The 25783-nt window shown below is 62.3% G+C and overlaps 3 protein-coding genes across 3 annotated transcripts in view; 1 reads left to right on the top strand and 2 right to left on the bottom strand.

The window, feature by feature from the left end:
* The first annotated feature begins 21 nt into the window (after window positions 1-21).
* BOP1 (BOP1 ribosomal biogenesis factor) lies at window positions 22-25758 on the top strand. The gene is made up of 16 exons (XM_044780886.2): window positions 22-189; window positions 1800-2003; window positions 11770-11850; window positions 22906-23060; window positions 23129-23246; window positions 23326-23427; window positions 23497-23709; window positions 23786-23947; window positions 24036-24116; window positions 24188-24257; window positions 24341-24473; window positions 24555-24735; window positions 24815-25103; window positions 25192-25276; window positions 25348-25455; window positions 25538-25758. Exons 1-16 carry the CDS (start codon window positions 91-93, stop codon window positions 25689-25691), a joined length of 2235 nt encoding a protein of 744 aa, XP_044636821.1. The 5' UTR covers window positions 22-90; the 3' UTR covers window positions 25692-25758.
* On the bottom strand, window positions 19423-21993 carry SCX (scleraxis bHLH transcription factor). Its single transcript, XM_044780931.2, has 2 exons — window positions 20630-21993; window positions 19423-19764 (listed from the first exon to the last, which is right to left on the bottom strand). The coding sequence occupies exons 1-2, from the start codon at window positions 21857-21859 to the stop codon at window positions 19726-19728; spliced, it is 1269 nt and encodes a 422-aa protein (XP_044636866.2). The 5' UTR covers window positions 21860-21993; the 3' UTR covers window positions 19423-19725.
* The window catches only part of MROH1 (maestro heat like repeat family member 1), a 98326-nt gene continuing 95916 nt past the window's right edge, over window positions 23374-25783 (bottom strand). The window contains exon 45 of the mRNA XM_070481883.1: window positions 23374-23409. Coding sequence (XP_070337984.1) covers window positions 23399-23409 — 11 coding nt within the window. The 3' untranslated portion in view covers window positions 23374-23398. The remainder of the gene's footprint in view (window positions 23410-25783) is intronic.

The following is a 25783-nucleotide window of genomic DNA, read 5'->3' as shown; positions in this document are numbered from 1 at the left end:
CGCCCCCTGACCCCACGGGTCCCGCCCCCAGGCCCAAGCGGCCGGGTCGCTGCCGGAAGTGGCGAAGCGGGTCGGGACAGGCCGGGAAGCATGGCGGGCGCACGGGGCGCAGGGTGTGCTACGGCGGCGAAGGGGGCGCGGCCCGGGAAGCGGCCGCCCGAGCCGGAGCCCGTGCCGGAGCCAGAGGAGGTGACAGCGGGCTGCGCGGAGCGGGAGCGGGAGCAGGGCGGCGGGGCGCGGGCGGCGGGGCGCGGGCCGCACGTGGAGGCTCCTCGGCCCTCCGGCCCACGGCGAACCCTCCCAGCGTGCGGCGGGTCTGGGAATGCGAGGAAGAAGGGGTCGCCTGCCCTCTGCTGGAAGTGGCCTTGTGAGGGGAGTCCTGGGCAGAGAGCACCCCCTGCTCAAGGGGCGGCTGGAGTGGGGGCGGGGCGGCTCTGTGGGTCGGAAGAAAAGTCTGCGCAGGAGAGGCATGGGAAGGAGAGCTGGCGTCCTGTGCAGCAGCCTCTCAGACCCTTTGAATTATACATTCTACTGTTAAGATCTGAGCTTGCACCGCTGTTAAATACTTATATGTTTGTACACTGCTAGTATGTTAGATCCTCTGTCAAAATTAAAAAGGATATGGGAATAAGAAAGCGTGAATAGAACCGAGTGCCTGCTGCATTGGACACATTGTTTTGGCTCTATTGCCGCTACTCCTGTCCAGCTGAACCCCGGTTTGGTTGTGGGGGTGTCATCAAATCTGGGTCGTAGACAGTCGTAGAAGGCATGTACAGTCGAGCCTCTCAGCCGACTCCACCTAGCTGTATTCTCAGGCTGCCCCTTTGCCTTGTGACCTGTCCTCGAGTGGTCCGCTGCCAGCTGGCAGCTCTGGGCGCCAGGCTTGCCTACTTCCACCAGTGGGCTCTATACTCATCAGGAACACTTGCCACTGTCACTGTGTAGCTGACTAGATATTGGAGATAAGCAGCGTGAGTGAGTGTCTGTCAGAGTTGCTTCCATGAAAACTAAGTTGAGCGCTGTGGAATAACTGGTAAGTTCTGGCTGTCCAATTAGGTGAGAGACTTGTAAACTTTTGAGAAACAGTGAAATGTAGGATTCTGCACGCAAATGCTTTCTAAAGGTCTACAAGTTCTTGCTCCACTTTTAAAAGGCAATGACAGGGCCCACCCACTGTGCATTGTGTCCTGTAGAGTTAGGGATGAGATGGTGTCTGGACAGCAGAGCTCTGCTTGGTCCTACCCCAGGAGTGGCTGAACAGGTATATACATGTTTTTAAGTAAAGCTTGCATCATTTTTATTACTCCTGAGCCAACATTTACAACTTAGTGATCAACTGTCGGTCCCAATCTGGTAGGGTATGGAGGCTTCTATGTCAGATGGGAAAAACCCCTCAGGGATTCTGGTCCTCTGCTGGCCACAGTCCCTGCCTTGGTGCCCTTATAGCTCTGGGACCTTGAGTGCCAGGGTGGGGTGCAGAGGTTGGAGAGCCAGTGTTGCTAATGCAATGGAACTGGGCTCTAAGAAGGGACATTGTCCTTGCAAAGTCCTTCCCTTGTGAGATGCTAGGAATTAAATGTCCCTTCCAAGGGCAGGCAACCATGCTGTCAGCAGAGGTGGACGGTGAGGAAGGCCTGGGTTGGGTGGATGGTTCTGGTGAAGGTGGAAGCTTGTGACCTAAGGGCTGTGGCCTTGGAGGCTGGCCACACAGACGCATGGGTCAGTGCCTGGTGCCTGGTGGGCGAGGCCAGTGGTCGGGCTGTGGGGTCTGGCTAGCATTAACACTGTGCTCCTTGCAGCTGTCTCTTCTTTGCGCCCCTGCCCTCAGCCTTGGTGATGGCAGAGATTCCGGCCTCTCTGACAGCGAGGAGAGTGTGTTCTCAGGCCTGGAAGATTCTGGCAGTGACAGTAGTGCAGACACCACTGCCGAGGAAGAGAATGGAGCCAGCGGTGATGAGAACCACAGTGGGATGGAGAAGACCACTGGGCAGCAGGTGCGGTGGGTGAGTGAGGAGCCTCCCAGTGGGCTCTCCCACTAGATGAAGGTGCCCCCCAGGGTCTCTGGGTGGGTGTCCCCACACTGCTTTCTCCAAGTTTCCTTGGGGACTCCAAGGCCCTCCTCTCTCCTCTGATGAGCCTGGGGGCACATTTGGGGCTGGGTAGACCTTGTTTGGAGCTGGAGTTCTTGGAGGTCTAGGGCACTGGTCTTCAAGCACAGTTAGGTGCTCTGTTCACAGGAACTCTAAAAGTCCACACGCCTGGGCCTCTACCTCAGTGATTCTGACGTCACCTCTCCATGGGACTCAGCCCGCTTTGCTAGGTTCACTTGTAGGGTGGGTTTCCTAGGGCAAAGCTTGAGGTGGGCATTTGCCTGTGGGGGCCTGCCTGGGAGGGGCTCGAAGGACACACGTGAGGGGGTGAGCTGAGCAGGAGCTCCATTCCACCCCAGCTGTGCAGGAGCCCGAGTGGCCCCATGGGTGGAGGCTTTGGCATCGTATCTGTTGCTGTGATGATGGGGAAGGGTGTACCCTGCTCTTAAGTGAGAAAAGTGAGAGGAATCTTTTTCTTTCTTTCTTTCTTTCTTTTTTTTTTTTTTGGTGAAGAAGAGTGTCCCTGAGCTAACATCTGTGCTAGTCTTCCTCTATTTTGTACATGGGATGCCGCCACAGCATGGTTTGATGAGCAGTGTGTAGGTCTGCACTGGAGTCCAAACCCGTGAACCCCAGGCTGTCGAAGTGGAGTACGTGAACTTAACCACTGCGCCACCGGGCCCCCCCGAGAGGAATCTTAACTTAACTGAAATAAGGCGTTTGTTGTTTAGGACGTTTCAGAAACAAGTTTATAACCACAGGTGTTTATACTTCCGATGGCCATGGTGTTCTGGAAGTTATGACCTTGGCTCGTATAGGAGTCTCCTCCTGTAATGGAAACCAAAAAGGCATGCTTGTTTGATCTGTTTCCTGGGAAGAAAAGATTTAAAATCAGACTTAAACCTTCCACTATTCAGGCTTTCGTTATAACACTGATGTGCACAGAGAGGAGGTGACACATTAACTGCGTTGACCACGTTTTGTAGGATTACAGGCGACTGTTTCCCCCAATTTTTTTTTTTTTTTAAGGAAGATTAGCCCTGAGCTAACTACTGCCAATCCTCCTCTTTTTGCTGAGGAAGACTGGCCCTGAGCTAACATCCATGCCCATCTTCCTCTACTTTATACATGGGATGCCTACCACAGCATGGCTTTTGCCAAGTGGTGCCACATCTGCAAGCGGGATCCGAACCGGCACACCCTGGGCCGCTGAGAAGCGGAACGTGTGAACTTAACCTCTGTGCCACCAGGCCAGCCCCTCCTCCTGCCTTTTTAACTTTTTAAAATTACAAGATATACCCTCCTCCACAAAAAACCAAATCTTACATCAACACTATTGAATAAAGGGTGGAAGTTCCTATTCACTGCTTGATGCAGTTGGTGACCACAGGTAATAACAGATAATAGTTTAATAATCTTTCTGGATCTGTTTCCCCTTTTCTTTTTTTTTTTTTAAGATTGTCCCTGAGCTAACATCTGTTGCCAATCTTCTTCTTCTTCTCCCCAAAGCTCCGTGGTACATAGTTGTATATTCTAGTTGTGGTGCTCCTGGCTGTGCTATGTGGGATGCCATCTCAGCGTGGCCTGATGAGCGGTGCTAGGTCCACACTCAGGATGTGAAACCCTGGGCCACCAAAGCAGAGCGCTCGAACTTAACCCCTCGGCCGTGGGGCCGGCCCCTGCCTGTGTAGTCTTTCAAATAATTGGTGGTCTTAGCTGAGCTGCTTTGCAAATGAAACTGATGTTTGCCTGGGGACTCCCTGAAGAGAAGGTGACATCTGTGGTGAGAAGACAGCCCTACTGTCTTGCCCTCCAGCTGCCTCCTTTCTGGGGCCTGGTTCATATCAGGGCCGCTGCTGACCACCACGCCATGCAGGTTTCTGCTAACTTCTCTTCTGCTCTGTGCTCCCACTTGTCCCTTAGCCAGCTCCTGTTGCTGTTTCCTTCACATTCCTTTGACAAGATGTGTCCCCCATAACCTGTGTGAAGGCTTCCACCACTTCCTACCAAGATGGGTGGGCAGTTGCCCCCCTTCTTGACCACTCTGCTTCATGCGTCTGAAGGGCATGCTGCCACGGTGTCAGGCTGAACGCTTGTGTGATGTCAACGACACCTGTCCTGAGGCAGTGGCCAGCAGAGAGAGGTCCTAATTGTGGGTGTGGCCCCCCGGGCCTTTCTGCCTGTGGCAGGTGTGCTTGGCCCAGAAGCACTAATCAGGTGACAAAGGCAGCCAAGTCAGCTACACAGGAAGGAGGCAGTTGGTTTGTTTTGCTATTCTGGTAGTTGTGAGGCTGATAGGTCATTTTCAGGGAGCTGTGCCCCGTAAATCTGTGGATTCCGGCCTGTGCCACAGGCTGTCCCAGGCTGGGAACATCCTGCTGAAAGCATTCCGTAGATAAGGACCCAGCCAGATGGCCATTGGCATGTTCCATGGAGATGTCACTGGGCCTCTGCCTTCCTTTCCCACAGGGAGAGATGGCTGTGGGCCCAGCTGCAGAAGCCCTGCCTTCTTGCCTGCTTAGGTGCTCTGGTTGCCCTGGTGACATGGCCCCGTTCGTGGGAGCGGCCCTGTTCAGTCTAGGCCCCTCTTGGTCCTGCTGTGTGGCATGCACCTCCCTCTCACCTTTCGCTTCCTCTTGGGCCTTTGGTGTCAACTTAAAGATGTCCACCACTTTCTTTGTAAGGGGTGTTTGTGATTGAATGATGTAGCATCTAGGGGTGCTGGAGAGCACTTGGGAGCTCCTGAGGGACGTCCTGCCCTCCCCAGCCCTGTTCCTGGTTGAGGACAACCACTGTCTCTGGTCCTTGGGTCTCTTTCAGGGCGTTGTCTGCACATCCACGCTCCTGTCTGTGCAGTGTCTGATTGTTTCCTGACAAAGGCGAGCACCCCTGCGCGCTGCCTTCTGCCGTGCCTCTGTCTCCGCGGGTTGTGCATAGCCCTCCTCGTGCGCCGTGTCTGCGGTGCCAGCCTGACTAGCCCCAGTGGGTGGGCAGCTGCCATCGCCCACTGTTACAAGTGATGCTGCAGTCGCCTCCTTTATGCTCGTTCTCACACGTGCAAGCAATTCTTGGATTAAATTCCAAGAAGAATTTCCAGGTCAGAGGGTCAGTGCATTTTTAATTGTGGAAGGAATTCCAGAGTGTCCTTCCCGGAGTTGTGCCACTGCGCACTCCTGGCAGCCACCCCTGGGGCACCTGTTTCCCACTCCCTGCCAACAGTGTGTGGTTAAACTTCTTTATTTTTCCCACTCTGATAAATGGGGAGAAAAGTCTCTTCTTGTTGCTTTATGATTTTTTTCCTTCATTAGGAGTGAGGCATCTTTTCCTGTTTCTCTGAGAACCGTTTTAGCTGAACCTGTAAGTGTGTGACGTGCAGAGTGCTCATTCCTGTCGTGTTTCGAGGGTTGGGCTCCGGCTCTGTGAGTTTCGTTTCTGTTCTGTCCGCGTGGGTTACAGGATGCCATGTGGACCCTGCACGTTTGCCTCCTCTTAACCTGGGTCTCTCTGCCCAGCTTGGCCTTCATCCTGCGGCTCCGGCCCCGCCCTCTGCTTGCCTGGGGCCTTCGCTCATGGCTGAGATGGACCTCACTGTTTCTGGGAATCGGGCATCGCCACAGGCTGACTGCAGGGTCTCGTGAGGTATGGTCGGGGTGCTGGCAGGAGCTGGAGGGTACTCTTCTCAGCTTCCTCACCTAGCTGTTGGTGGAAGGCACTCAGGTGAGGAAGAGCACGGTGTATTTGGGGGGCCAGTAAGTGGTGGGAGCAAGGGCCTAGAAAGGTGGGGCCGTGCGCTGGTGTCTCTCTGACCTTCCTCCTTGGAGCAGGTCCCTTGAAGGGCCCAGTGTATCCACAGCGAGGCCCCATGGCCTTGACCTGCTTACAGCTGTGGATTTGCTTGCCCATTTTGGATTTGGTGTAGCCTTGGGGTGGGGAGCTCTCACTTCTCTGCTGTCCCATCTCATCTTCTTCCCGGGTCAGCTCGCTTCCCTTGCTTCCACTCCCAGCACCTGCTCCTGTCTCCAGTCCCCTCCCTCCAGGTCCCCTCAGAACTGACAGCCCTGTCCCTTGTCCCTGACCTTCACTGCCTCTTTGACCTGAGTCCCTGTCTACTGGCCAGTCCCCCAGTCACCTGGGCCCATGCTCCAGCCCGTGCCCCTCACCCTTCTGACAGCATGTCTGCAAGCCTGTCTGGCCAGGGAACCCTGTGCCCAACGGCTGCACCAGCATCACCAAAGAAAGCTGCGTGGAGCCGGTGCTGTGTGTCCCCCACATGCCCCTGCATGCCAGGTGTCACTCCTCCACATGTTGCCCTCGGCCACAGTCCTGCTCCCCACCCCGTCCGCCTCCCACCTCACCTTGGCTCCCTGCTGTTCACGCACTCCCTTCCTGTCTCCACCCTCAGGCATTGGCGTGGCTCTCAGTTTGGGGAGAAAATTGACATCAGAGGAGAATTTCCTTAGGCCTCCCACCCCCACATGCCCCCTGCCCCATCTGAGCCCGTGTCCCCATTCACGCTGGGCCCCTTGGCAGCAGAAGTGTCTCCCCTCCTTGCATCCTCGCAGCGGTGCTCTCTGGTGCTCGTAACGGGCCTTGTAGCAGGCCTTTCCAGCCCACAGGAAAGATGATGTCGCCGACGTCGCATCTTCTCTCCATTCCTCGTGTCATGTGGATTTGTGTGCTTGAAGCTGTTTCTTTCCTTTTGTGCTTGTTTAGATCCGTTTTTTCCTACTTGGCCTGTTTGGTTTGGTTCTTTTTATTCATATGGGATTTTTTTCTATTTTGCATTCTTACTCTTTTGTGCAGAAGTTTCCATTTTCATTAGTTCAGTCTGCTTGCCATGTTCAAGAATGTAACGAAAGACCCAGTAGTAATGCCCAATGTGTAAGGAGCATTTTCCAGATAATTTGAGACGAGTTCTGCCCGTGCTGTCTGTGCGTGGAGCTTACTGCAAGCCCCTGTGTAGGAGGAGCCCCCTGGGGCTCATCATGGCTCTGGAGAATTGTGGGTGGGGGCCACCAGGAGGGGAGGAAGTGGGCTGTGGGGGTCCGGGAGTCCAGGCCGTGGTGTCCCTGTGTACTCTGGGGTCTGGGTGTTGGCGCCATCTGGTGGAGTGTGATGTGGGGACTAGGAGGAGGCGTGCCCAGGATTCTCACTGGCTACTTAATGGAGCCTCCTTCCAGCAACTAGTGCCTGGGTGTGCACCAGGGAGCCGTGGGCGTGAACCGGTGGCTGGAGTGGCTGCCCCTGTGGGCGCCCCTCCTGTTCCATTCCCCATCGCAGCATCACACAGCCATTTTAGGGCACTCTCGTTTCTGGGCATCAGAGTTCAGGCAGGGTGTGGTGGTGTCACATCTGGGGTATCATGGTCAGTGGGACTGGGGGGATCCCACAGCCTCCCTCAGCTGTGTTCCCGCAGAGAATTAGGCTCCACTGCAGAGAGCACATCAGCTTCTCCTGTGCCCCTGTGGGGTTCTGGCAGATTCTGTCCTAGGAGGACCATCTCTCACATCGCATCACATGTTCTGGGGCTCAGGTGAGCATCCCAAGCAAGAACAGCAGGGGCCTCTTCTCTCATGTGTCCAGCCTGGTGTGACCTGAATAGCTGGCGCTCGCTTGGCATCCTTGTCTACCTGTCTGTTCCCCTCTATGAGGACTCGGGGCTCTGAGGGCAAGCGTCCGGCGTGCCAGGCAGAGCTGCAGGTCCTTCATGACCTAGACCCAGAGCATGTATTGTCAGTTTGGGCTGCTTCCCTTGGAGAGGGGAAGCATCCAGAACACCCCCAGATTCGAGTTAGGGGCACATAGACTCTGCCTCTTGATGAGAAGAAAGTCAAAGGTTTGTAGCCATGGTTTGAAACAGCCACAGTCACATTCCACCTGCCCCCAGGCTCCTTAGAACCTCACCTTGTTGCCATGTCAGCTTCGGCCCCAGCCACAGGGTCTTGTCCAAACCAGGCACAGGTGTAGGTGAAGCTCCTTGGGCTCCTCCCCACAGCCATGTGCCGTGGTGGTGCGCAGTCACACGTTAAATAGCTCTGTTCTAAATTGGGGGAAGCAGGTAGCACGTAGCAGTCACTGGCCTGTGGTGGTCCTGAAATTGCTGGGCACACGTGGCCATTTCTTTGTGCAGGACAGGCTCCTGCTCCTGAAAATGACTGTGCTCCTCCTCTGAGTCACCTTCTTTTTTCCTGAGAAATGGGGGGCATTTTCATCTTGTATCATCTCGGGCCTTCTCAGACCCCACTGGTGTATTTTCTTTAAAAACTATGTGGGTCTCCTAGGTATCAATATATGTCTTCCCTGTTAGATGGGCCATATGCACAGGGCTCTTTGATGCCAGCCCTTCTCTCTGTTGGACACCTTAGGGAGTCTTAGCAGCATTCTTGTCCAGTCAAGAGTCTGTAGCCTGGTATTAGGTTCTTGGAGGCTCCTTGGTGCAAAGCGTCTTTGCTCCATTGGACCCCTGAGACTGTGTGTTACCAGCACTGGTCTGGATTTCACCTCTCTGAGATGTCAAGGACATGCGCAGAAGCCCAGCTGCATCTCACAGGGACCTTTAGGTGTGATGGCTGCTGCTTCCCTCTGCCTTCCAAGTCTCTGACAGAACCCTCTTGTGGGCGGGCCTGACCTGGACCCCACAGAGAAGGCAGTGCAGGGAGTGAAGTTCTAGCTCACCTGACCCAGTCCGAGCCGCCGCAGTGGCTGTCATGGTCCCACCTCCAGGAGGAGGTGGCAGGCCCGTGTTGCTGCGTGGCTGGTTGGTGGTGGCCGCCGGTGTGCTTGGGCTGGGCCTGACGCTGGGCAGGAGTGGGTCTGTTGCAATCACAATGAGATACCGTTGTTTGGATACCATCTTAGGCTGTCAGAAGACCCTTGGGATCCCTCCTTTGGTCCTTGTGGTATATTCTGGTCCTGGGGTTGGGTGGAGAAGCAAGCGCGCCTGTTCCCCTGAGGACCACGGCCAGAGGCCACCTGGGGTCCGGGGTGAGGCCTGGCCCAGGCTCCTGGCGCTGCTTCCTTGCAGCCCTTCCCACACATACCCTCCCCTGCCTCTCCTTTGCCTGCCCCCAGGGTGTTCTGGGCTGCTGCCCTGTTGGCGGTGCAGCCTCTCTCTCCGTAGTGGCCACCGCACCTCCCGTGCCTCTGGTCCGGCCCACATGCTGGTACCACACTCCTGCCGGCCTCCTGCTGCCCTCCTCTGCTGATGGCCCATGGTCCCTCATGCTGGTGTCCTCATGCCCCGCACCTCGGGGGTGGCTTGCCATTGGCCTGACATCCCTTCAGTCCTGCTGTGCCTTGGCCCGAGCCCTTGTGCACCTTGCTGCCCCTGCTGTCTCTCTGGGCTCCTCCACCCCACAGCCTGCCCCTCATCGGCCACCCGGCTGTGGAGTCGCCAGTTGTGATGTGAGGCTGCACACCCCCCAGGAGATGTCCGTCTTGAGACCCTTGGTCCCCTGGCCTAGGGACTTGCCTCCAGAGCCCAGCTTCCCTTTGGGCCTGCTGTGGCAGTCCATGTCAGCATGTCTAGGGGACAGCGCCGTGCGGGGTTGAGCCTGTCTTGGGTTATGTGCTAGTGGGCTGCAGGCTGCGTGGATCTGGGAAGACCCCACCACCTGTGTCTGCACCTGAGGACCCGGGGTCTCGGATGCTGGCGGCCGGTGCTGGGCCATGTGAGAGACAGGGCAAGGACAGCGGTGCACCGTGGAGCTGCGTTCCCATGTTAGTGTCCTTTTGTGTTTGACGGTTTAGTCATCTTCTTTCTTAACTCTTAAGCTTTTTAAAAAAAATGCCTAACGCCCGACTATAACAGAGTATCTCCAAACTTTGAAAGGGTGGGGTTTGCCAGGTCTGCTCCTTCCCAGAGCTGACCTCTGGTTTGGGGAGCTGGGCTGCGCCCCACATCGCTGCTGCCCCCTGGCGGCCGCTGTCTGCCCTGCTGTCAAGTCTGGAAGGGATGCGGCTCCTCAGTGCCCCAAGGAGTGTTAGATGTCTGTTTTTGTGGGAGCTCAGGGCCCCGCCGGCCACCCTTGCTCCCCTTGCCAGGGACCCACCTACGTCTGGCTCTCATGCCTGCACACTCGTGCCCGGGGCCAGCCGCCCAGCACAGGGCCGTGTGAGGCACACAGAACACTGGAGGACAAGGGATGTCTGCTGTCTCCCACTGGGTCCCCATGACTGTGGCCTGTGGCACAAGTGGTGTGGGACTCGCAGGAGTTCATCTGGTGGAGAACATCGGGCAACCTGGCACTGTGGGCAGCGATGGAGCCCGGCCTGAGGCCAGCACTGCGGACCCTGCCACAAGGAGTGGCCCCTGGCTGTGGCTTGGCATTGGGGTGCCTGTTGAGGAGACTCAGAAACTGCTCAGCCCTGAGGTCTGGCTCTGTCCTCAGGGCAGGTGTGTGTGCTGATTGCTGCCGCGGGCAGGCTCCTGCGGGCGAGGATGGGAGGAGAGCTTTGGGCCCTGGGCAGAGGCAGGAGCTTGGGGCGCGCCCTCCGCCCGCGCCCCATGCTCGCCAGGCAGTGCTGACCCACTTTCAGCGGGCAGGGCTCCTGCAGTGCACAGCACGGGGAGCAGGGGGTGGGGGGAGCCGTGGAAACCGAATCCTGCCTTGTTCCTGGCCTGGAAAAAAACTTAGTCTCCCACCCCCCTTACACTGAGGGGAAAAACAGGCAAGAGGAAGAGAGCCTTGCAGGCCTTGGCTCCTGCATGGGCAGGGGGAGTGGGCTCTGGGCGGGGGCGCCTGCGCCCAGGGTCTCCTGCTCCCCAGGACTTTACTGCCCCCAGGGGTGAGAGGTGAGGCTGTTTTCCCCATCAACCCTGGTTCTGATACATTCAACACCCTCAAGAAGAGAATCTGTTTTCTAAGTGGGGATGTGAATGCTCCGTGGCACCCACTCGCTGACCTGGTGGGACGGGGTCGGCCTGGGGCTGTGGGCGGGGTGGGGGCCTGGGGGCCGTGTCTCCCTGGCATTCCGAGGGTTTGGGGTACCTCTCTGGGTCCTTGGCCAGCTGGGCTGGATGTGGCTCTCAGCTGCTGCTGGAGCCAGCAAGGCCCCCTGGGGTGAGGGTCTTGCCCTCAGAGTGAGTGGGCTGTGGCCCATGATGGTGGCTGACAGCGAGTGCCACGTGCTCCCCCAGATGGACTGGCCCAGGTGTGAGTGACCCCCTGGCCCTTACCTGCTCCCGCTGAGTGGCCGCCCCCGCCTTGGCCCTTGACCCTGGACCGGCTGTGGGCCGGGTGGGGGACGTTGGGCCAGGAGCCCTGCAGCTGTCTTTTCGTTCAGGGGTGCGGGGGCGGCTGGGCCCTCGCTGGGGGCTTTGGTGCTGACTGCTCCTTTTCCAGTCTGGCACCAGGTCTCAGCCCCTCCCTGGGGCCCTCCCCCAGAGCTTGGATGTCGTAATGGGTCCGGCCCTTGACAGAGGGCCCTGGGTGGGGCCCCCAAAGAAGCCCACTTGCACCTGGGTGTCCCCAGTCTAATCTTGAGGCCCAGGGCCAGGTTGGAGCTGCTCAGAGATTGGGATGGCAGGAACCTTGGCCTCAGAGTCAGCAGAAGGGACAATTACTTCTTCCTAAGCCCCCCACCACTGAGGAGAAGTCGGAAGACCCTGGGCCTGGGATCTGCCTGAGGTCAAAGGGTGTCAGTGTCCTGAGTAGCCACTCTCTTCTTCTCTCCGCAGGCCGAGACCTCTTCTCCAAGGACAGAGGAGATGCGAGTGCAGGGCGGCGATGAGTACGCAGAAGACAGCTCTGATGAGGAGGTGGGGCTGGGGCCACGAGGGGTGGGGGTGGGGGGCCTTCCCTGGGTGGGCTGTGCTGCCCCGGCCACAGCTAGGCCTGAGTGGGCGTCCTGGCCTAGGGCCCCACTCACAGTCTGGAAGAGCGATTTTGGGGTTGGGGACACATGACTGCAGGAATGTGTGTGTCATCGCCTGGGAGGGAAGGGGCATTGGGCATGGCACAGCGGCCCCATGCCCATGTCTCAGCCCTGGGCCATGGACCCCTGGGCATGTCTCTGGGGTAGCTGGCTGATGCTGGGGTCCCCTGAGTGCTCTGTGGGGGCTGTGCTCATGCTCTGGGTGGGCATGGAGAGGCGGGGGGTCTTCCACCACACGAGGCAATGTGCCCTGGGCCATAGGGGTGACAGGCCCAGGTGCTGCCCCACCAGGTCGGAGGGCAGCACCGCCTGCCAGCCTCTTGCAGGAGACCGGTGGCCCTGGGTGCTCTGACCCCTCCCCAGCGTACTTGAGGCACAGGCCCTGTGGGTCTCAGCAGATCTGTTCGCCCCTCTCGAGTTCGAGGGTCCGAAGGGCAAAGCTTGTTGTTGGGCTGAGGGTGCTCTGTGTGTATCCGCAGGCTTTGATGGTGGTTGGGCAGGGGGTGGAAGCTGAGGAGCTCTGAGCCCGGAGGTGGCTGTGGTGCTTGCCCGCTTGTCCTCTCCCTGGTGTATCCTGGCCGTTGGGCAGGGCTGCGGCCCCTGTGCTAAGCCTCCTGGTGTAAGCACCCCACGTGTGCGCCTCCTGAGGCCATGGGCCTGGGGGGCAGGAGGCGATGCTGTGCTGCGGGGCCTGCAGGGACAGTGGTCCTCGCCCCTCAGGAGCTCTTCCTGCCGCCTGTCAGGGGCTGTCCTGGGGCCTGGGGAGGCACGCGCCCCCTCCCCTGCTCGGCTTCTACCCCCATCCTCGCGCTCTCTTGGCAGCGGCTGCAGGAGCCTTGGCCGTCCGCCCGATCCGGTCTCTGTGCGTTCAGAGAACAGAGACAAAACAAAATAAATTGGTTTCCTGGCCGGAGCAGCGGGCGCACTCGGTGAGGGGGGGCCAGCGCAACGCGGCTCCCTGCCTGTCTCCCCCTCTCCCAGGGGCTCTGGCTGTCGGCAGCCACATCCTGTCGGCTACTTTTTTATATTTGGTATTTTGAGAAATCGATGATGATTGTAAATGGAGTGCGGAGGCCGGGGGAGGGGCCTTTGGCCTGCCCGCGGAGAGATGCTCCTCCTGGCCGGGCCTGTCCCGGAGCCGCTGCGGGGGCTGCGGGGGCTGGGGGCTGCTTCCTCTGGCGATGACTATCCCATATGTTGGTCTGAGTGACAGGAGGGAGCCACGATGCCCGCCCGTCCGGCGCTTCTGCCAGCACAGCCGGCCAGCGGCTCGAGGGGGCGGCAGAGCTCAGCTTTCAGGAGCCAGGCCAGGTCCCGCAGATGCTTCCTCTCCCCCGAGAAGCGCATGTGCCGAGGGTTCCTGTGCACCCTGAGCTTGCGGCTGCATCTCTGCAACCCAGCAAAGCGGGGTGGGCTCCAGAGAGCAGGCCTGGGAGGCTGGAGTGGCGAGGGTCCCATGGGATGCCTGGACAGACGGGGTAAGGAGTGCAGGGCCTGAGTGATAGAGAGGGTATTAAGGGGTGCAGAGGCCTGCACCCCCTGCGGCTGTGCCATGCTTGGTTGGCACCTGTGATGGGAAACCCCTTCTCCCAGCAGTGTCCTTGGAGGTGGCCAGTGGTGCCAGGACCCCACTCAGGCTCTGGATGGCTCCTAGCAGCTGGTAGGGGTTTCCTGATGAGGGGTGTGCTCCCTGGAGAGAGAGCCTCAGTGGGAACCGAGCTGGGCGGCCGCGTGGTGGACTGGAAGCACTTCCCAGCCTCCCCTCCCCTGGCCCCGCCCTGCCCCCTGCTCGGAGTCTAGACCTGAGGCCTGGGCTGGGGCACGCTGTGGCTTCTGGGCCCTTTGACTGTTGGTCTATGCTTGGTCTGCCTTTGGGGACACCCCCCAAACACTGACTAGTGAGGGATGTTTCACCTCTACAGCTTCCTGTTTCCACACATTTGCCCTCCTCAGTCCCTTCCTCCAAATTCACATCCTAAGCTGCACTAGGGCCAAAGTCCCTTGGGTGTGCTGCTGGGCCTGGTCCTGGCCACAGTGGAGTAGGGGAAGCCCTGAGGAGCCCGCGAGCTATGTCCGCCCCACCCCCATATGTCCACCTTACCCCTCACCTCACAGACGTGATCTCATCCGTCCGCCAGGACCCCAGGGAGGTGGGGTGGGGGCGGGGGCGGGGCCGGCAGCCTTCATAGTGGCGGCCCCATATCTTTGTTTCAAGCAGCTGGGAGAAACTGAGGCTGGCCTGCAGCGGCCCTGTCTGTCTAGGAAGTGTGGTCAGGGTGAGGGGTTCAGGGCAGCTGTGAACTCTGGCCAGAGAGGCTGGGAAGAGCCTCCCTTCTCGACCCTGTGGGCCTGACACCCTCCTGTCCCCTGCGAGACCTGAGACCTGGCTGGGGGTGGGGCTGCGGCCCTGGCCGGCTCCGCGGCGCCCCGGCCTCGGCTGTAACTCGGGATCCCGCAGGGACGGGCCCGGGCCTGTCTGTATCCACAGCCCGCGATCCCCTCTGCTCTCTCGCCAAACGCCGTTAATGGCTTCTCCCAGCTACTGAACCGGCAGCTGCCTCCAGCGCTGGCGGCCTCCAGCTCCTCCCGGACCGCCCGCCCCCGCCTGTCCTGGCCGCCCGTGCTCAGAGCGCTTGCGTCGCTGCTGGCAGCCGCAGCCTGTGGGCTCAGGTTTCCGAGCTGTTTGTGGAGAGCGCCCGGCGCTCAGCCTGCTCGTGTCTCGGCCTCGCAGACCGCCCCAGGCTCCCTGGCGGCCTTCCACCCCCACGGCCAGCCTCTGAACGGGGCCGCTGGCCGGGCTCATGCGGCCCCTTGGGTCTGGTCCCTTCCCACTGGTCTGCTCCCACCGGCCTCACCTGGGAGGGATACTGTGTGCGCCGCTGACTTTCGGCCTCGCAGGTGGCTGCAGGGCCTGGTGGGTATGATGGCTGTGACCGCAGAGTGCCCCTTGGTGCCTCTGCCTGGCTGCACCCTAGGCCAGGCACACAGTGCTTGGATGGGGGGACACACCCACTCCCGCCTGCGTGCCCCCACCCTGTGTAGGCCTGGCACTTCCAAGAGCTACCCTTTGCGTCCGATTTTCCTAGTTGGGAGAGGGGATTCTCCTGGGGACAGCAGGGTGGGGCCGGTGAGGACCAGCAATGGCAGAAACAGCTGCCCCTCACGAGGGGTATAGTGAGCATGCTGGGACAGAGCAGGGTCTCTTGGGGCCTGGGGGGCTGTGCGGCAGCTGGCAGGTGAAGGTGGGGCTTCTTCAGAGCCATGTCCTCCCTCCAGCGGGGTCATGTGAGTGGTGGCAGCCTGGGGGCTGCTGTGTGCCCACTTGGAGCCCGGTTCCTTGGCAGCAGGAACCCAGCGGGTGGTCCTTGGCAGCAGGAACCCAGCGGGTGGGTGGAGGGCGCTGGGACAGCCTCCTGGGAGGAGGGGTTTACCTGGGCTTGGAGGTGTGGCCAGTGGAGCCAGGAGCTGCAAGGGCAGGCGTGTGGAGGGCAAGGGTGGGTGGGGGTGCTGGCTGCAGAGTGGGGACCAGGCACATGTCCCAGGGGCCACAGGCAGAGGCTGCTGTGTGTGGGCAGTGCTTGGGGCTGAGGGTGAGTCCTCCAGAAGGAGATTTTGGGCGGGGCTGAGGGTAGGTGTGGAGCTCTGGGATCAGGCCCAACCTGAAGCAGCAGCTCTGTCTTCGAATAGTGGGGCTCAGAACAGGCCTTTGCCCCACTCAGTGAGGGTCCCTGAACCTATGTTCCCTCCAGCACTCCCAAAGGAATTTCTGGGAGCTCCTGCCTGCAGGAAGCCAAGAGTTGGGGTGCCCCACATGGGAATGCCCATTGGATCCTCCTCAGCCCCAGGAGAGGGGCAGGTGGGTGGGGGCCTCGGGTATCTGAGGACCCACGAGCAGTGGCAGCCCTCTCCCCACCCTGTGGAACCCATGGGGCATGGACTTGCTCCCCCACAGCCTTAGAGGTGCTGGTGGAGGCCAAGCATTGGGCTCCGAGGGGCCCTGTGCCTGAACATGTCTGTTGGCTCAGCGGTGGGCCCAGACAGACAGAGGTGGGGGCATCTGGGCTGGCCTCTGCAGACGTGCCCTGCCACCTGAGTCAGCCAACGGAAGGGGCAGTCTGATAGAGGAGGTTGGGCAAAGTGGTTCTGAGTTCCCTGCCTGGCCCATCCCAGCCCAGCCGGCTACAGCCAGCGGGCTCTGCTTCTGGCCCCATCCCCTGCTGGGGTCCTCTCGACTAGCTTTGGCCTTTGGTGCAGGAAGAGGCCGAGGAGGGCCTGGCTTTCTCCCCTTTGGTCTGTCAACTAGGACTCATCCTGCGGGAACCTTCTGTAGGTTCAGCTGCAGCAGGTGAGCGGGGGTGCACAGCCCAGCCCCCTCCCGCCAGGCACTCCGACAGAGATTAAACACCGTGGAGGGGTGAGGAGGGACGAGGTGCAGGAAGGCCGAGTGGCGCTTCGAGACAGGCGGGAGCTTCGTGCAGGGGAGCTGAGCGAACACTGCCGGCATTGTAATCGGAGAGGGGCCGGGAAAAGAGAGAGACCGAGCGAGGGCGGCTGACCCCGTGCTCCCCGGGGACAGGTGGGAGAGGCGAATGAGGAGAGAGTGAAGGATTCCAGAGGTGGGCCGGCTTCCTCTCTCGCAGACAGACACGGGAGGGAGGTGGGCAGCGGGCCAGCGCCGTACCTGCAGTTCCAATCTGCGGTCCTGACAGCTGCAGCCACTTTGGGGAGGGGGAGGGGAGGGGGCTCATCGAGAGCGGAAAAATCCCAGCCGACACATCAGCCAGTTGCTGCCTGTGTCCGGTGCAGCCTCGGGGGCGGGGGACCCCTGCCGGCCTCATCCCACAGGCTTATCCTTGGGGCAAAGTGGCCCCCCAGGAGAGTGTGACCTGGGGGCTGTCTGTGCCCTCAGCCTGGGCTCCCAGGACCAAGCTCGGTGCCTGACCCGGAGGGGTCCACGGGCGCTGGCCCCTGAGGGGTCACATGTGCTTCCTGGCAGCCCGCAGGTGCTGAGCAGGGTGGGGGCCGGCTGGCCTGCGGGCGCAGGCGGCCTGGTGATGAATCATGTAGTGCCGCCAGCAGCTCATTCCCCGGGCCGGGGACAGGGAGTTGACAGCTGAGGCCGATCCGAGTGTTTCCAGCCCAGCTTGGCCCGCAGTGGCGGCTGCTGGCCCAGGGTGCTGGCCGGCCCCTCCTTTCCAACTGCCTCTGTGGGGCACACACACAGGGAGCCCTGGGTCTTTGTCCCTTGGCCCTCAGGTTGGTGAGGGTGAGGCTAGCATTCTGGGGAGGAGGCGGGCTGCAGTGGGTGGGGAGCACCTGCCATCCTGGCCTGGAGGCTGTGAGTAGCTGAGTGGACGCGCGTGGGGCCTCGGGGCTCGGGCAGGCCCGCCACCCCCGGTCTGGTTTGAATTTCTGGAGTGGTGGAGGGTGACGGCGTGCTCCTCCTCCGCCCCTCCCCTTCCTCTCCTGCTGGCTGGCGGGCTGGGGCCGCTGCTGCTACCGGTGCAGCTCAGGGAGCGACCGGGCCTGCTGCCCAGGCCTGAGGCCGGCCAAGCTGCAGCCGCTGTTGGAGTCACAGGCCCAGCAGCGAAGGGCTTGGCCTGCATGCACTGTGCCCTGACCGGCCAGGCCCCTGGGGACCGTCCCAGCGGCCTGTCCTCTCCCACTGCCTTCCCAGCATCCTCGACCCATCCTCCTGCATTGGGCTCCAGGCAAGGGTCCTCGATGCCCATGTCCCCCATCTCGCTGCCATCTGTCCTTCAGCTCTCAGGGGTGTCATTCCTAATGCACTTTCTTCTCTCAGGCCTTCTTACAAAGTGCATGCTCCCCCCATCTGCTCCTCACACTGGCCAGGTCACCCTGTGACTGCGAGGTGGGTGCCCACCTGGCCACCCATCATCTTCGGGTGCACCTCCCACCTGGGCCAGGCATAGAATTGTGAGGCCAGTGGGTGAGAGGCAGGTGGGCCATGGACCCTCCCCACAGAACTGGACGGTGTCCAGTGGGGCTGGAGAGGCAGGCATGGAGATCCTGGGGGCACCTGCCTGCCGGCCACCTCCCCCAGGTTGTGTTCTCGCAGCATCGGGGTGCCCCTCTCAGCCCACAGCTGGACCCCCAGGTCCCCTGCCTGGGGCCTGGCTCCCCGGGCAGGCGGTGGGGTGGGGGACTCCTGCAGTGACCAAGCTTGCCCTCTCCCCCACTGCTTGGCCAGCTGTAGGCTCTTGCAGGATTAAGGAGAGGAAATTTGGGGTTGGGTTTCTCTCTGAATGGAACCTGCCGTTGTGACTTTTTATCCTGTTACGTTTCTATCAGATTGGACACAGTCCCCTCCATCCTTAACGGCTCTGGCTTTGAGAACTTCCTCCAAAATTACACCACTGCTTCCTGCTTTGTAGTCCCTGGAGCCCATCCATGAGGGGGGGTGGGAGGCGGCTCTGGCCCTGCCCTGTTGGGGTGCCCACGTGGGCCTCAGCACCTGGCCTTCCCTGGGGCAGGAGGGCGCGTCACTGGGGGCCCTGAGCCTGCGCTGAGGGCTGGAGGGCCCGGGGCCGGCACCTGGCGCTCTCGGCCATTCCCCACCCCGCGGGTGCTGGCGGGAAGTCAGGCTGCTGGCTGCCTGGGTTGGTGGGGGAGGTGGCCCACAGGAGGGCGCCCCGCCCTGCTTCTCTGCTGTGCCCATGGGGCTCACACTACTAAACTATAATTGTCACCTGCAGGATTTTAATGGTCAGCCAGCTGCACACAGCTCAGGGAGGGGGCCTGAATGGCCCTCTTCACGGGCAGGTGGGGCCTTTGGAGGGGTCGGGTGGAGCACAGTGGTAGGTGGCCAGGGGTCCTCCCAGTGTGGGCAGCGCTGCAAGGGGCCAAGTGCAGGGCTAGGGGCAGAGGCTTGTGGCCTTTCTCTGCTCACAGCTTGTGCAGGGGGAGCCAGGCTGGGCCTGGTGTGGGTACCCAGGGGTACATACAGGCGGCTGCCACCCGGCCCAGGCCTGGGAATCCCCTCTGCCAAGCAGCCCCTCGCTCAGCCTTCTCCCCATTTCCACTTCTTGGGGCTCTGTGAGCAAAGGCTGCAGTGCCCATTCCCCGGGGCCCCGCGTGCTGCGTGCTGCGAGCCCTGCCCTCCTTACCCTTGTTGGGTACCTGGGTGCCGGCAAGGCTGCTCCCCTGTCCTAGGGCTGGCTGTGTCCCACTCAGTCCCTCGCCATGTGGCGGGGACTTGCTCTCACCTTTTCTTGCCCTCTGCTCCCTGGCTAGCCTCCCTTAGCCCCCAGGCCACTGTCCCTGACAGGAGGCACCTCACTTGGCCTCGGGCCTGGGAGGGATGGCCCTGAGTCCTAGGGTGCCTCCAGCACAGGGAACACAGGACGTGAGAAGAGAGAGCCTGAGGCTGGAGTGCCCACTCAGGCTGGACTCAGCATGGATCCTGAACCGTTCAAGGGAACAGTGTGCTTCCATGTTTGGAAGATAATTGTTTTGTTTTTAATTATACAAAATTTCAGACTTTATATTATCATATCAAAGACACAAGATGCCAGCACGTAGTGACCAGAAGAAAACCCAGGTAGGAAGCCAGCACGGAAAGTTCCAGTGGGTCTGGGCAAGTGCTGGGGCCAGCTCAGAGTCCTGCCACCGCCTGCCTGTCCATCGGCCCCACTCTTAGCCGGAGGCAGGACTGGCCTGGTGGGCGCCCTCACAGGAGGCCTGTGCCCGAGTCAGGTCCGTGGGGGGCTCTCTGCGCATCGCCCAGCGGCATCCGCCTCTAACTCCGAATCGCCGTCTTTCTGTCGCGGTCCTTGCTCTGCAGAGGGGAGGGGCAGTGTCAGGGCCTGGGCAGAGACCCAGTGCCAGCCCGCGCCTCTGGACGTCCCCACTGGGTGCTGTCCCAGGTGTGGGCGGTGAAGGCAGCTGCCTTCCACGCTCGCCCAGCTTCCCGTGCAGTTTGGGGAGGAGAGTACGCTGCTGCACGGCCGAAACTGTACCATTAAATTTCCCAGATGTTCAGGCCCCAGGAGCTCGCGCGTGCTGTCTGGAGAGGAAGTGGGGATTGGGAAAAGCCGCGCCGTATTTTCTCCCTGCTTTTCCGGTGCCACCAAGCACAGCAGGAGCTGTAAATCACAGCCGCCAGCGTCTCCCGCAGCGTGGCCCTCTCCCCCAGCCCCCACGTCTCCCGCCAGCCTCCTGCCTGCCAACCCCACGGCCTTGCTGGTGTCTGAGGGGGCAGCCCCAGGGGCAAGGGCTGGGGGAGGGACGGCAGGTGCCTGATAAGCCTTAGGCCTGTGGCAGGGGCTGTGGTGGGACACAGGGACCCCAGAGGGTCTCCTTCCCATGGGGGCAGGGTGGGTGCTTGAGCCAACCCTGCTCCTGCACCCCAGCTTTTTCCAGATCTGCCCTGGCTTCCTCCCAGACCCCCACCTGGCCCTAGGTGGCCCTCTCAGGTGCCCGTGGGAGCCTGTGTCCTGAGGACTCCGGGGGAGAAGGCCCAGGGGAGGCCCAGCCCTGCCTGCTCCAGCTGCACCCTCCCTGTGCTCCTTCCTCCCTGGCCGGGGCGGCACACGGGTTACAGGTGCTGCTGGGGGCCTCGGCCTGCCTCGGCCCCGCCCTCTCCACGACAGGTGTGGGTTGCAGGGGTGATTTGGATTTGGTGCCCCGCAGCCGACACTCACCAACTTTCTCTGGTTGCTGAGGCAGAAGGTGCAGATCTGTTTGGGCTGGGCGTTCTCGCCGTCGCGGGCAGGGGGCGGCGGGGGCGGGGGCGGCGGCGGCGGGGGGCTGCCCGCGCGTGCCGCGTGGAAGAAGGCAGGCCCCGAGTGGCACGGCTGCCCGTCGCCGCAGGCCTCGCCCACCAGCAGCACGTTGCCCAGGTGCGAGATGTAGCTGGAGGCCAGGCGCAGCGTCTCGATCTTGGAGAGCTTGCGGTCGGCCGGCTCGGTAGGGATGAGCGTGCGCAGCGCCGTGAAGGCCGTGTTCACGCTGTTGGTGCGGTCCCGTTCGCGCGCGTTTGCCGTGTGCCGCTGCCGGGGCTCGCGGCCGGGCCGCCCCCCAGGCCCCGAGCCGCCGCCCACGGCCCGCCGGCCCCCGGCCCGCCTCCGGGCGCCCTGGAGGCCGCAGCGCGCGGCGTGCACGCGGCAGGGCTTCTCGTCGGAGCCCGAGCTCTCGCTGCCGCGGTCCTCGTCCTCCGACAGTGGGCTCACCTCGGGGTACAGGTAGCGGCCGGGCGGCGCCGAGCGCAGCATGGCGAGGGATGTGGCCGGCGGGCGCGCCGTCAGCTCCGCCGCGCGCAGCGCATGCCGCCACCGGGCCTCGCGGGCGGGCGGGCGCCGGGCCGGGGAGCGCGGGTCTCTGGGCGCCCGCGGTGGCGGCTGCGGCGCCGCGCGCACGTGTGCGTCCCGGGCTGGAGCGGGGCCGCGGGCCGGGCCTTTATAGCGGCGGCCGCCCCTCCCCCGCGCCGGCCCGCCCTCCTCCCCGCCTCCCGGCCCCTGGAGGCGCTCGGAGCAGGGGCCCTGCGTCCCTCTGCCTTCGCCACGCTGAAGGGGCCTGGAGCATCTTGCTGTCTCCGGGAAGCAGGAGCCAGTTTGGGTGGTGCTGGGGCTGTGTAGCCCCCTCCCGCCGCCCCTCAGCAGGGGCAGGAGGGTCAAGTGGGACCCATGACCCGGCCTTCTGCCCTGGCATGACCAAGTTAACCCAGCTGCCCTGGCCCAGGCGCGTGGCCACACCCTGTCTGTCTCTCCCTCCCCTGTACACTTGGGCCTTCTGTGCCAGGCAAAGGAGGGGCACAGAGGAGCATTCAGGGGCTGCAGTTCAGCCCCAAACCCCTTGGCTGCCCCCTCCAGATTTGCCCGTGGGGTCGCCCGGTGGCACAGCCTGTCTGTCCTGCACCTGCCCCCTTCTGGCATCAGCAGCACCCTCCAGGTCTGGCACAAGTTGTGCTCTCTGCTTGAATCCCTCTCCCCTTTCCTGGCTCATGCTGCTCCCCTGCTCTGGAGAAGCCACCCCGTTACCCTGCCCAGTGCTCCTGTGGGCCTTCTCCCCCTGGCCACTGGGCCCCCCAGGGTCTGTCCAGTTCAGGGGTGGCTGTGTAGACCTGGGGCATGGGAGAGAGACAACCCCCCTCCCCAGTGCTGAGCAGAAGGGAAGGCATTCCTAACGGTGGGCAAGGGCACAGGGGGTGCCCCTGGGCATGGGCCTGCTGGGAGGACTGAAGTCAGCAGGTCTTGGGAGGGGCAGGTGCAGAGGAACAGGGCCCAGGGATCCTGTTCTGCTGCAAAGGGGACCTCAGGCTCCCAGCTGTGCTCAGTCTTTTCGGGGCCCCTCCCCCTGTGGCTACTGTTGCAGGAAGCGGCCGCCTGGGCAGCAGTCTCCATGCTGGGCGGAGGGAGGGTGGTGGCTGGCAGGGGCCTCGACCAGGAATGTGTGTCCGGGAATGTAGCTGTTCTGCCCGCTGGAGGTGGGGTGGGGGGCAGGACCGGGGGAGCTGGGGGTCCTCAAAAGGTTGCAGGGCAGAATGCAGTGGCTTCTGCCTCCCCTTTGAGTGGGTTGGTGGGGTCTTCCCTGAGTCCCTGCCTGTGGCTACCTACTTTTGCCTAAGGCCCCCGCCAGGGGAGGGAGCCCGCGGGCGATGAGGTCACCCTTGTCTGTGGCTGCCCAGAGCCCTGGCCAAGGAATCCAGAGGGAGGCTCTGGGGTTGGCACCACTTCAGTGGAAAATGTGAAGGTACAGCTCCGGCGCCTCTGGGGCTCAGGGGGGTGGGGGGGCAGCGCCGGCCGCTGCGCCACGTCCCACCCCAGGGAGAGGCACGTGTCAGGGTGCCTGGGTGCTGCCCCTGGCCAGCCTTGAGGCCACTCCCTTTGCTTTTGCCCCCCCCCATCTGTCTCCTGGGGGCTCGAAGGGAGGGATGGGCATGGTGGGTGTCCAGTGCTGACACGCTGGCCTGCTGCCACAGGATGTCCGGAACACGGTGGGCAATGTGCCCCTGGAGTGGTACGATGACTTCCCCCACGTGGGCTACGACCTCGATGGCAAGCGCATCTACAAGCCCATACGTACACGCGACGAGCTGGACCAGTTCCTGGACAAGATGGACGACCCTGACTACTGGTAAGCTGGCGTGGGGCCAGGCCTGCTGGGCAGGGCTTGAACATGGCTCTGATGGGTGGCCCCCCTAGGCGCATGGTGCAGGACCGGATGACGGGACGTGATGTGCGGCTGACAGATGAGCAGGTGGCCCTAGTCCAGCGGCTGCAAAGGGGCCAGTTTGGGGACGTGAGCTTTGATCCATATGAGGTAGGTGGCAGCAGCTGGCCCCTGGGGTCTGCAGGCACTTGCAGGACCCTGGCCCACAGGCCTGTGCTTGTTCCCCCAGCCAGCTGTGGACTTCTTCAGTGGGGACCTCATGATCCACCCGGTGACCAACCGACCTGCCGACAAGCGCAGTTTCATCCCGTCCCTGGTGGAGAAGGAGAAGGTGGGTGCAGCCCTGTCCTCCAGGGTGCGGCCCCCGCTGCTCCCACCCTGACCTGGCCTGTGTGTGCAGGTCTCTCGCCTGGTGCATGCCATCAAGATGGGCTGGATCCAGCCTCGCCGGCCCCAGGACCCCACCCCTACCTTCTATGACCTGTGGGCCCAGGAGGACCCCAACGCTGTGCTGGGACGTCACAAGATGCACGTGCCTGCTCCCAAGCTGGCCCTGCCTGGCCACGCCGAGTCCTACAACCCACCTCCTGAGTACCTGCCCAGCGAGGAGGAGGTGGGCCTGGTGCTGGGGTGGGGGTCTGTACTCCAGCTCCCAGCCCTGCGCTCCTGGCTCATCCTTGTCTCCACAGCGCCTGGCATGGGAGCAGCAAGAGCCGGCTGAGAGGAAACTCAACTTCCTGCCACGCAAGTTCCCCAGCCTGCGGGCCGTGCCTGCCTACGGCCGCTTCATCCAGGAGCGCTTCGAACGCTGCCTCGATCTCTATCTGTGCCCGCGGCAGCGCAAGATGAGGGTATGTGGGGCAGCAGGGCACCTGGGCAGGGGACGGGGGACCATGGGACGGGATGGGAGCCGGGTGACCACGTGCTCTCCTGCTCCAGGTGAATGTGGACCCTGAAGACCTCATCCCCAAGCTGCCCCGGCCACGGGACCTGCAGCCTTTCCCCACGTGCCAGGCCCTGGTAAGCAGGTGGGGTGGGTGGGGGGGCACACCCTTCTCTTTGTCCATGTCCTCACTGCCCCTTCTCTGCAGGTTTACAGGGGTCATGGAGACCTTGTCCGCTGCCTTAGCGTCTCCCCGGGGGGCCAGTGGCTGGCTTCAGGTGGGCCTGAGGTGGGGGCAACCCCAGCATGGGGGCCTGGGCAGGAGGGCCAGGTGCTGAGGGCCCTTGTCTGCTATGTCCAGGCTCTGACGACGGCTCGGTGCGGCTCTGGGAGGTGGCCACCGCCCGCTGCATGAGGACTGTGCCTGTGGGGGGTGTGGTGAGGAGCGTGGCCTGGAACCCCCACCCTACCATCTGCCTGGTGGCCGTGGCAGTGTAAGTGTGAGGCCCGGGGGTCCCTGTGGCAGCAGGGGAGGGCCCTAGGCCTGAAGGGCTGCATCTGGCTTTGGCCTGCAGAGAGGACGCGGTGCTGCTGCTGAACCCGGCCCTGGGGGACCGGCTGGTGGTGGGCAGCACGGACCAGCTGCTGAGCGGCTTCTCCCCACCCGCGGAGCCCGCCCTGCAGCCCGCCCACTGGCTGGAAGCCTCAGAGGAGGAGCGCCAGGAGGGCCTGCGGCTGCGCATCCGCCACGGCAAGGTGGGGGGGCCGTGGAGGTGGGGGGGATGGGGCACAGGGCAGGGGAGGGCCCGGCTCAGCCACCCTCGTTCTCCTGCAGCCAGTGACACAGGTGACCTGGCACGGGCGAGGGGACTACATGGCTGTGGTGCTGGCAGCCCCAGGCCACACCCAGGTGCTGATCCACCAGCTGAGCCGGCGGCGGAGCCAGAGCCCCTTCCGCCGCAGCCACGGACAGGTACAGCGTGTGGCCTTCCACCCTGCGCGGCCCTTTCTGCTCGTGGCCTCCCAGCGCAGCGTCCGCCTCTACCACCTGCTGCGCCAGGAGCTAACCAAGAAGCTGATGCCAAACTGCAAGTGGGTGTCCAGCCTGGCGGTGCACCCCGCAGGTGAGGGCATGGGGGGTGCACCCGGCAGGTGGGGCGTGTACCCTGCCAGGCATGGCTGTCGGGTCCCCACCACCACGTCTGCCCCCAGGTGACAACGTCATCTGTGGCAGCTATGACAGCAAGTTGGTGTGGTTTGACCTGGACCTTTCCACTCGGCCATACAGGGTGCTAAGGTGAGGTGCTGCAGAGGGTGTGGTGGGCTCCTCCCCCTTCCTGAGCCTGCTCTCAATCAGGTCCTCCCCAGGCACCACAAGAAGGCCCTGCGGGCAGTGGCTTTCCACCCCCGGTACCCGCTCTTCGCCTCTGGCTCCGACGACGGCAGTGTCATCGTTTGCCATGGGATGGTGTATAAGTGAGTGCTGACCCCTGCCCACCCTGTCCATGCTGGGGGGGGCCCGTGCCACCGTGACCTGAGCCCCTTTCCTCGCCAACAGTGACCTGCTGCAGAACCCGCTGCTGGTGCCCGTGAAGGTGCTGAGGGGACACGTGCTGACGCGAGACCTGGGCGTGCTGGACGTGGCCTTTCACCCCACGCAGCCATGGGTCTTCTCCTCAGGCGCCGACGGCACCATCCGCCTCTTCACCTAGGCTGCCCTGCTCCCCCCTGGGCTGCGTGTGCATCCCGGACCCTCAATAGAGTGTTTGTCCCAGCTGACTGGTGCTGTGACCTTGAATCCGGG

The sequence above is a fragment of the Equus asinus genome, chromosome 12 (genome assembly GCF_041296235.1).
Source record: "Equus asinus isolate D_3611 breed Donkey chromosome 12, EquAss-T2T_v2, whole genome shotgun sequence".
NCBI classification, from domain to species: domain Eukaryota; kingdom Metazoa; phylum Chordata; class Mammalia; order Perissodactyla; family Equidae; genus Equus; species Equus asinus.
This window is presented reverse-complemented; position numbering and strand designations above follow the sequence as displayed.

Bases quoted from the DNA above. Each gene is read 5' to 3' on its own strand.
- BOP1 (XM_044780886.2), top strand. From the start codon at position 91: ATGGCGGGCGCACGGGGCGCAGGGTGTGCTACGGCGGCGAAGGGGGCG. The intron at 23,948-24,035 runs GTATGTGGGGCA...CTCCTGCTCCAG, and splicing joins CGCGGCAGCGCAAGATGAGG to GTGAATGTGGACCCTGAAGA. The intron at 24,736-24,814 runs GTGGGGGGGCCG...GTTCTCCTGCAG, and splicing joins TGCGCATCCGCCACGGCAAG to CCAGTGACACAGGTGACCTG.
- SCX (XM_044780931.2), bottom strand. From the start codon at position 21,859: ATGCCAGAAGGGGGCAGGTGCAGGACAGACAGGCTGTGCCACCGGGCG. The intron at 19,765-20,629 runs GTGAGTGTCGGC...TCCCCTCTGCAG, and splicing joins TCAGCAACCAGAGAAAGTTG to AGCAAGGACCGCGACAGAAA.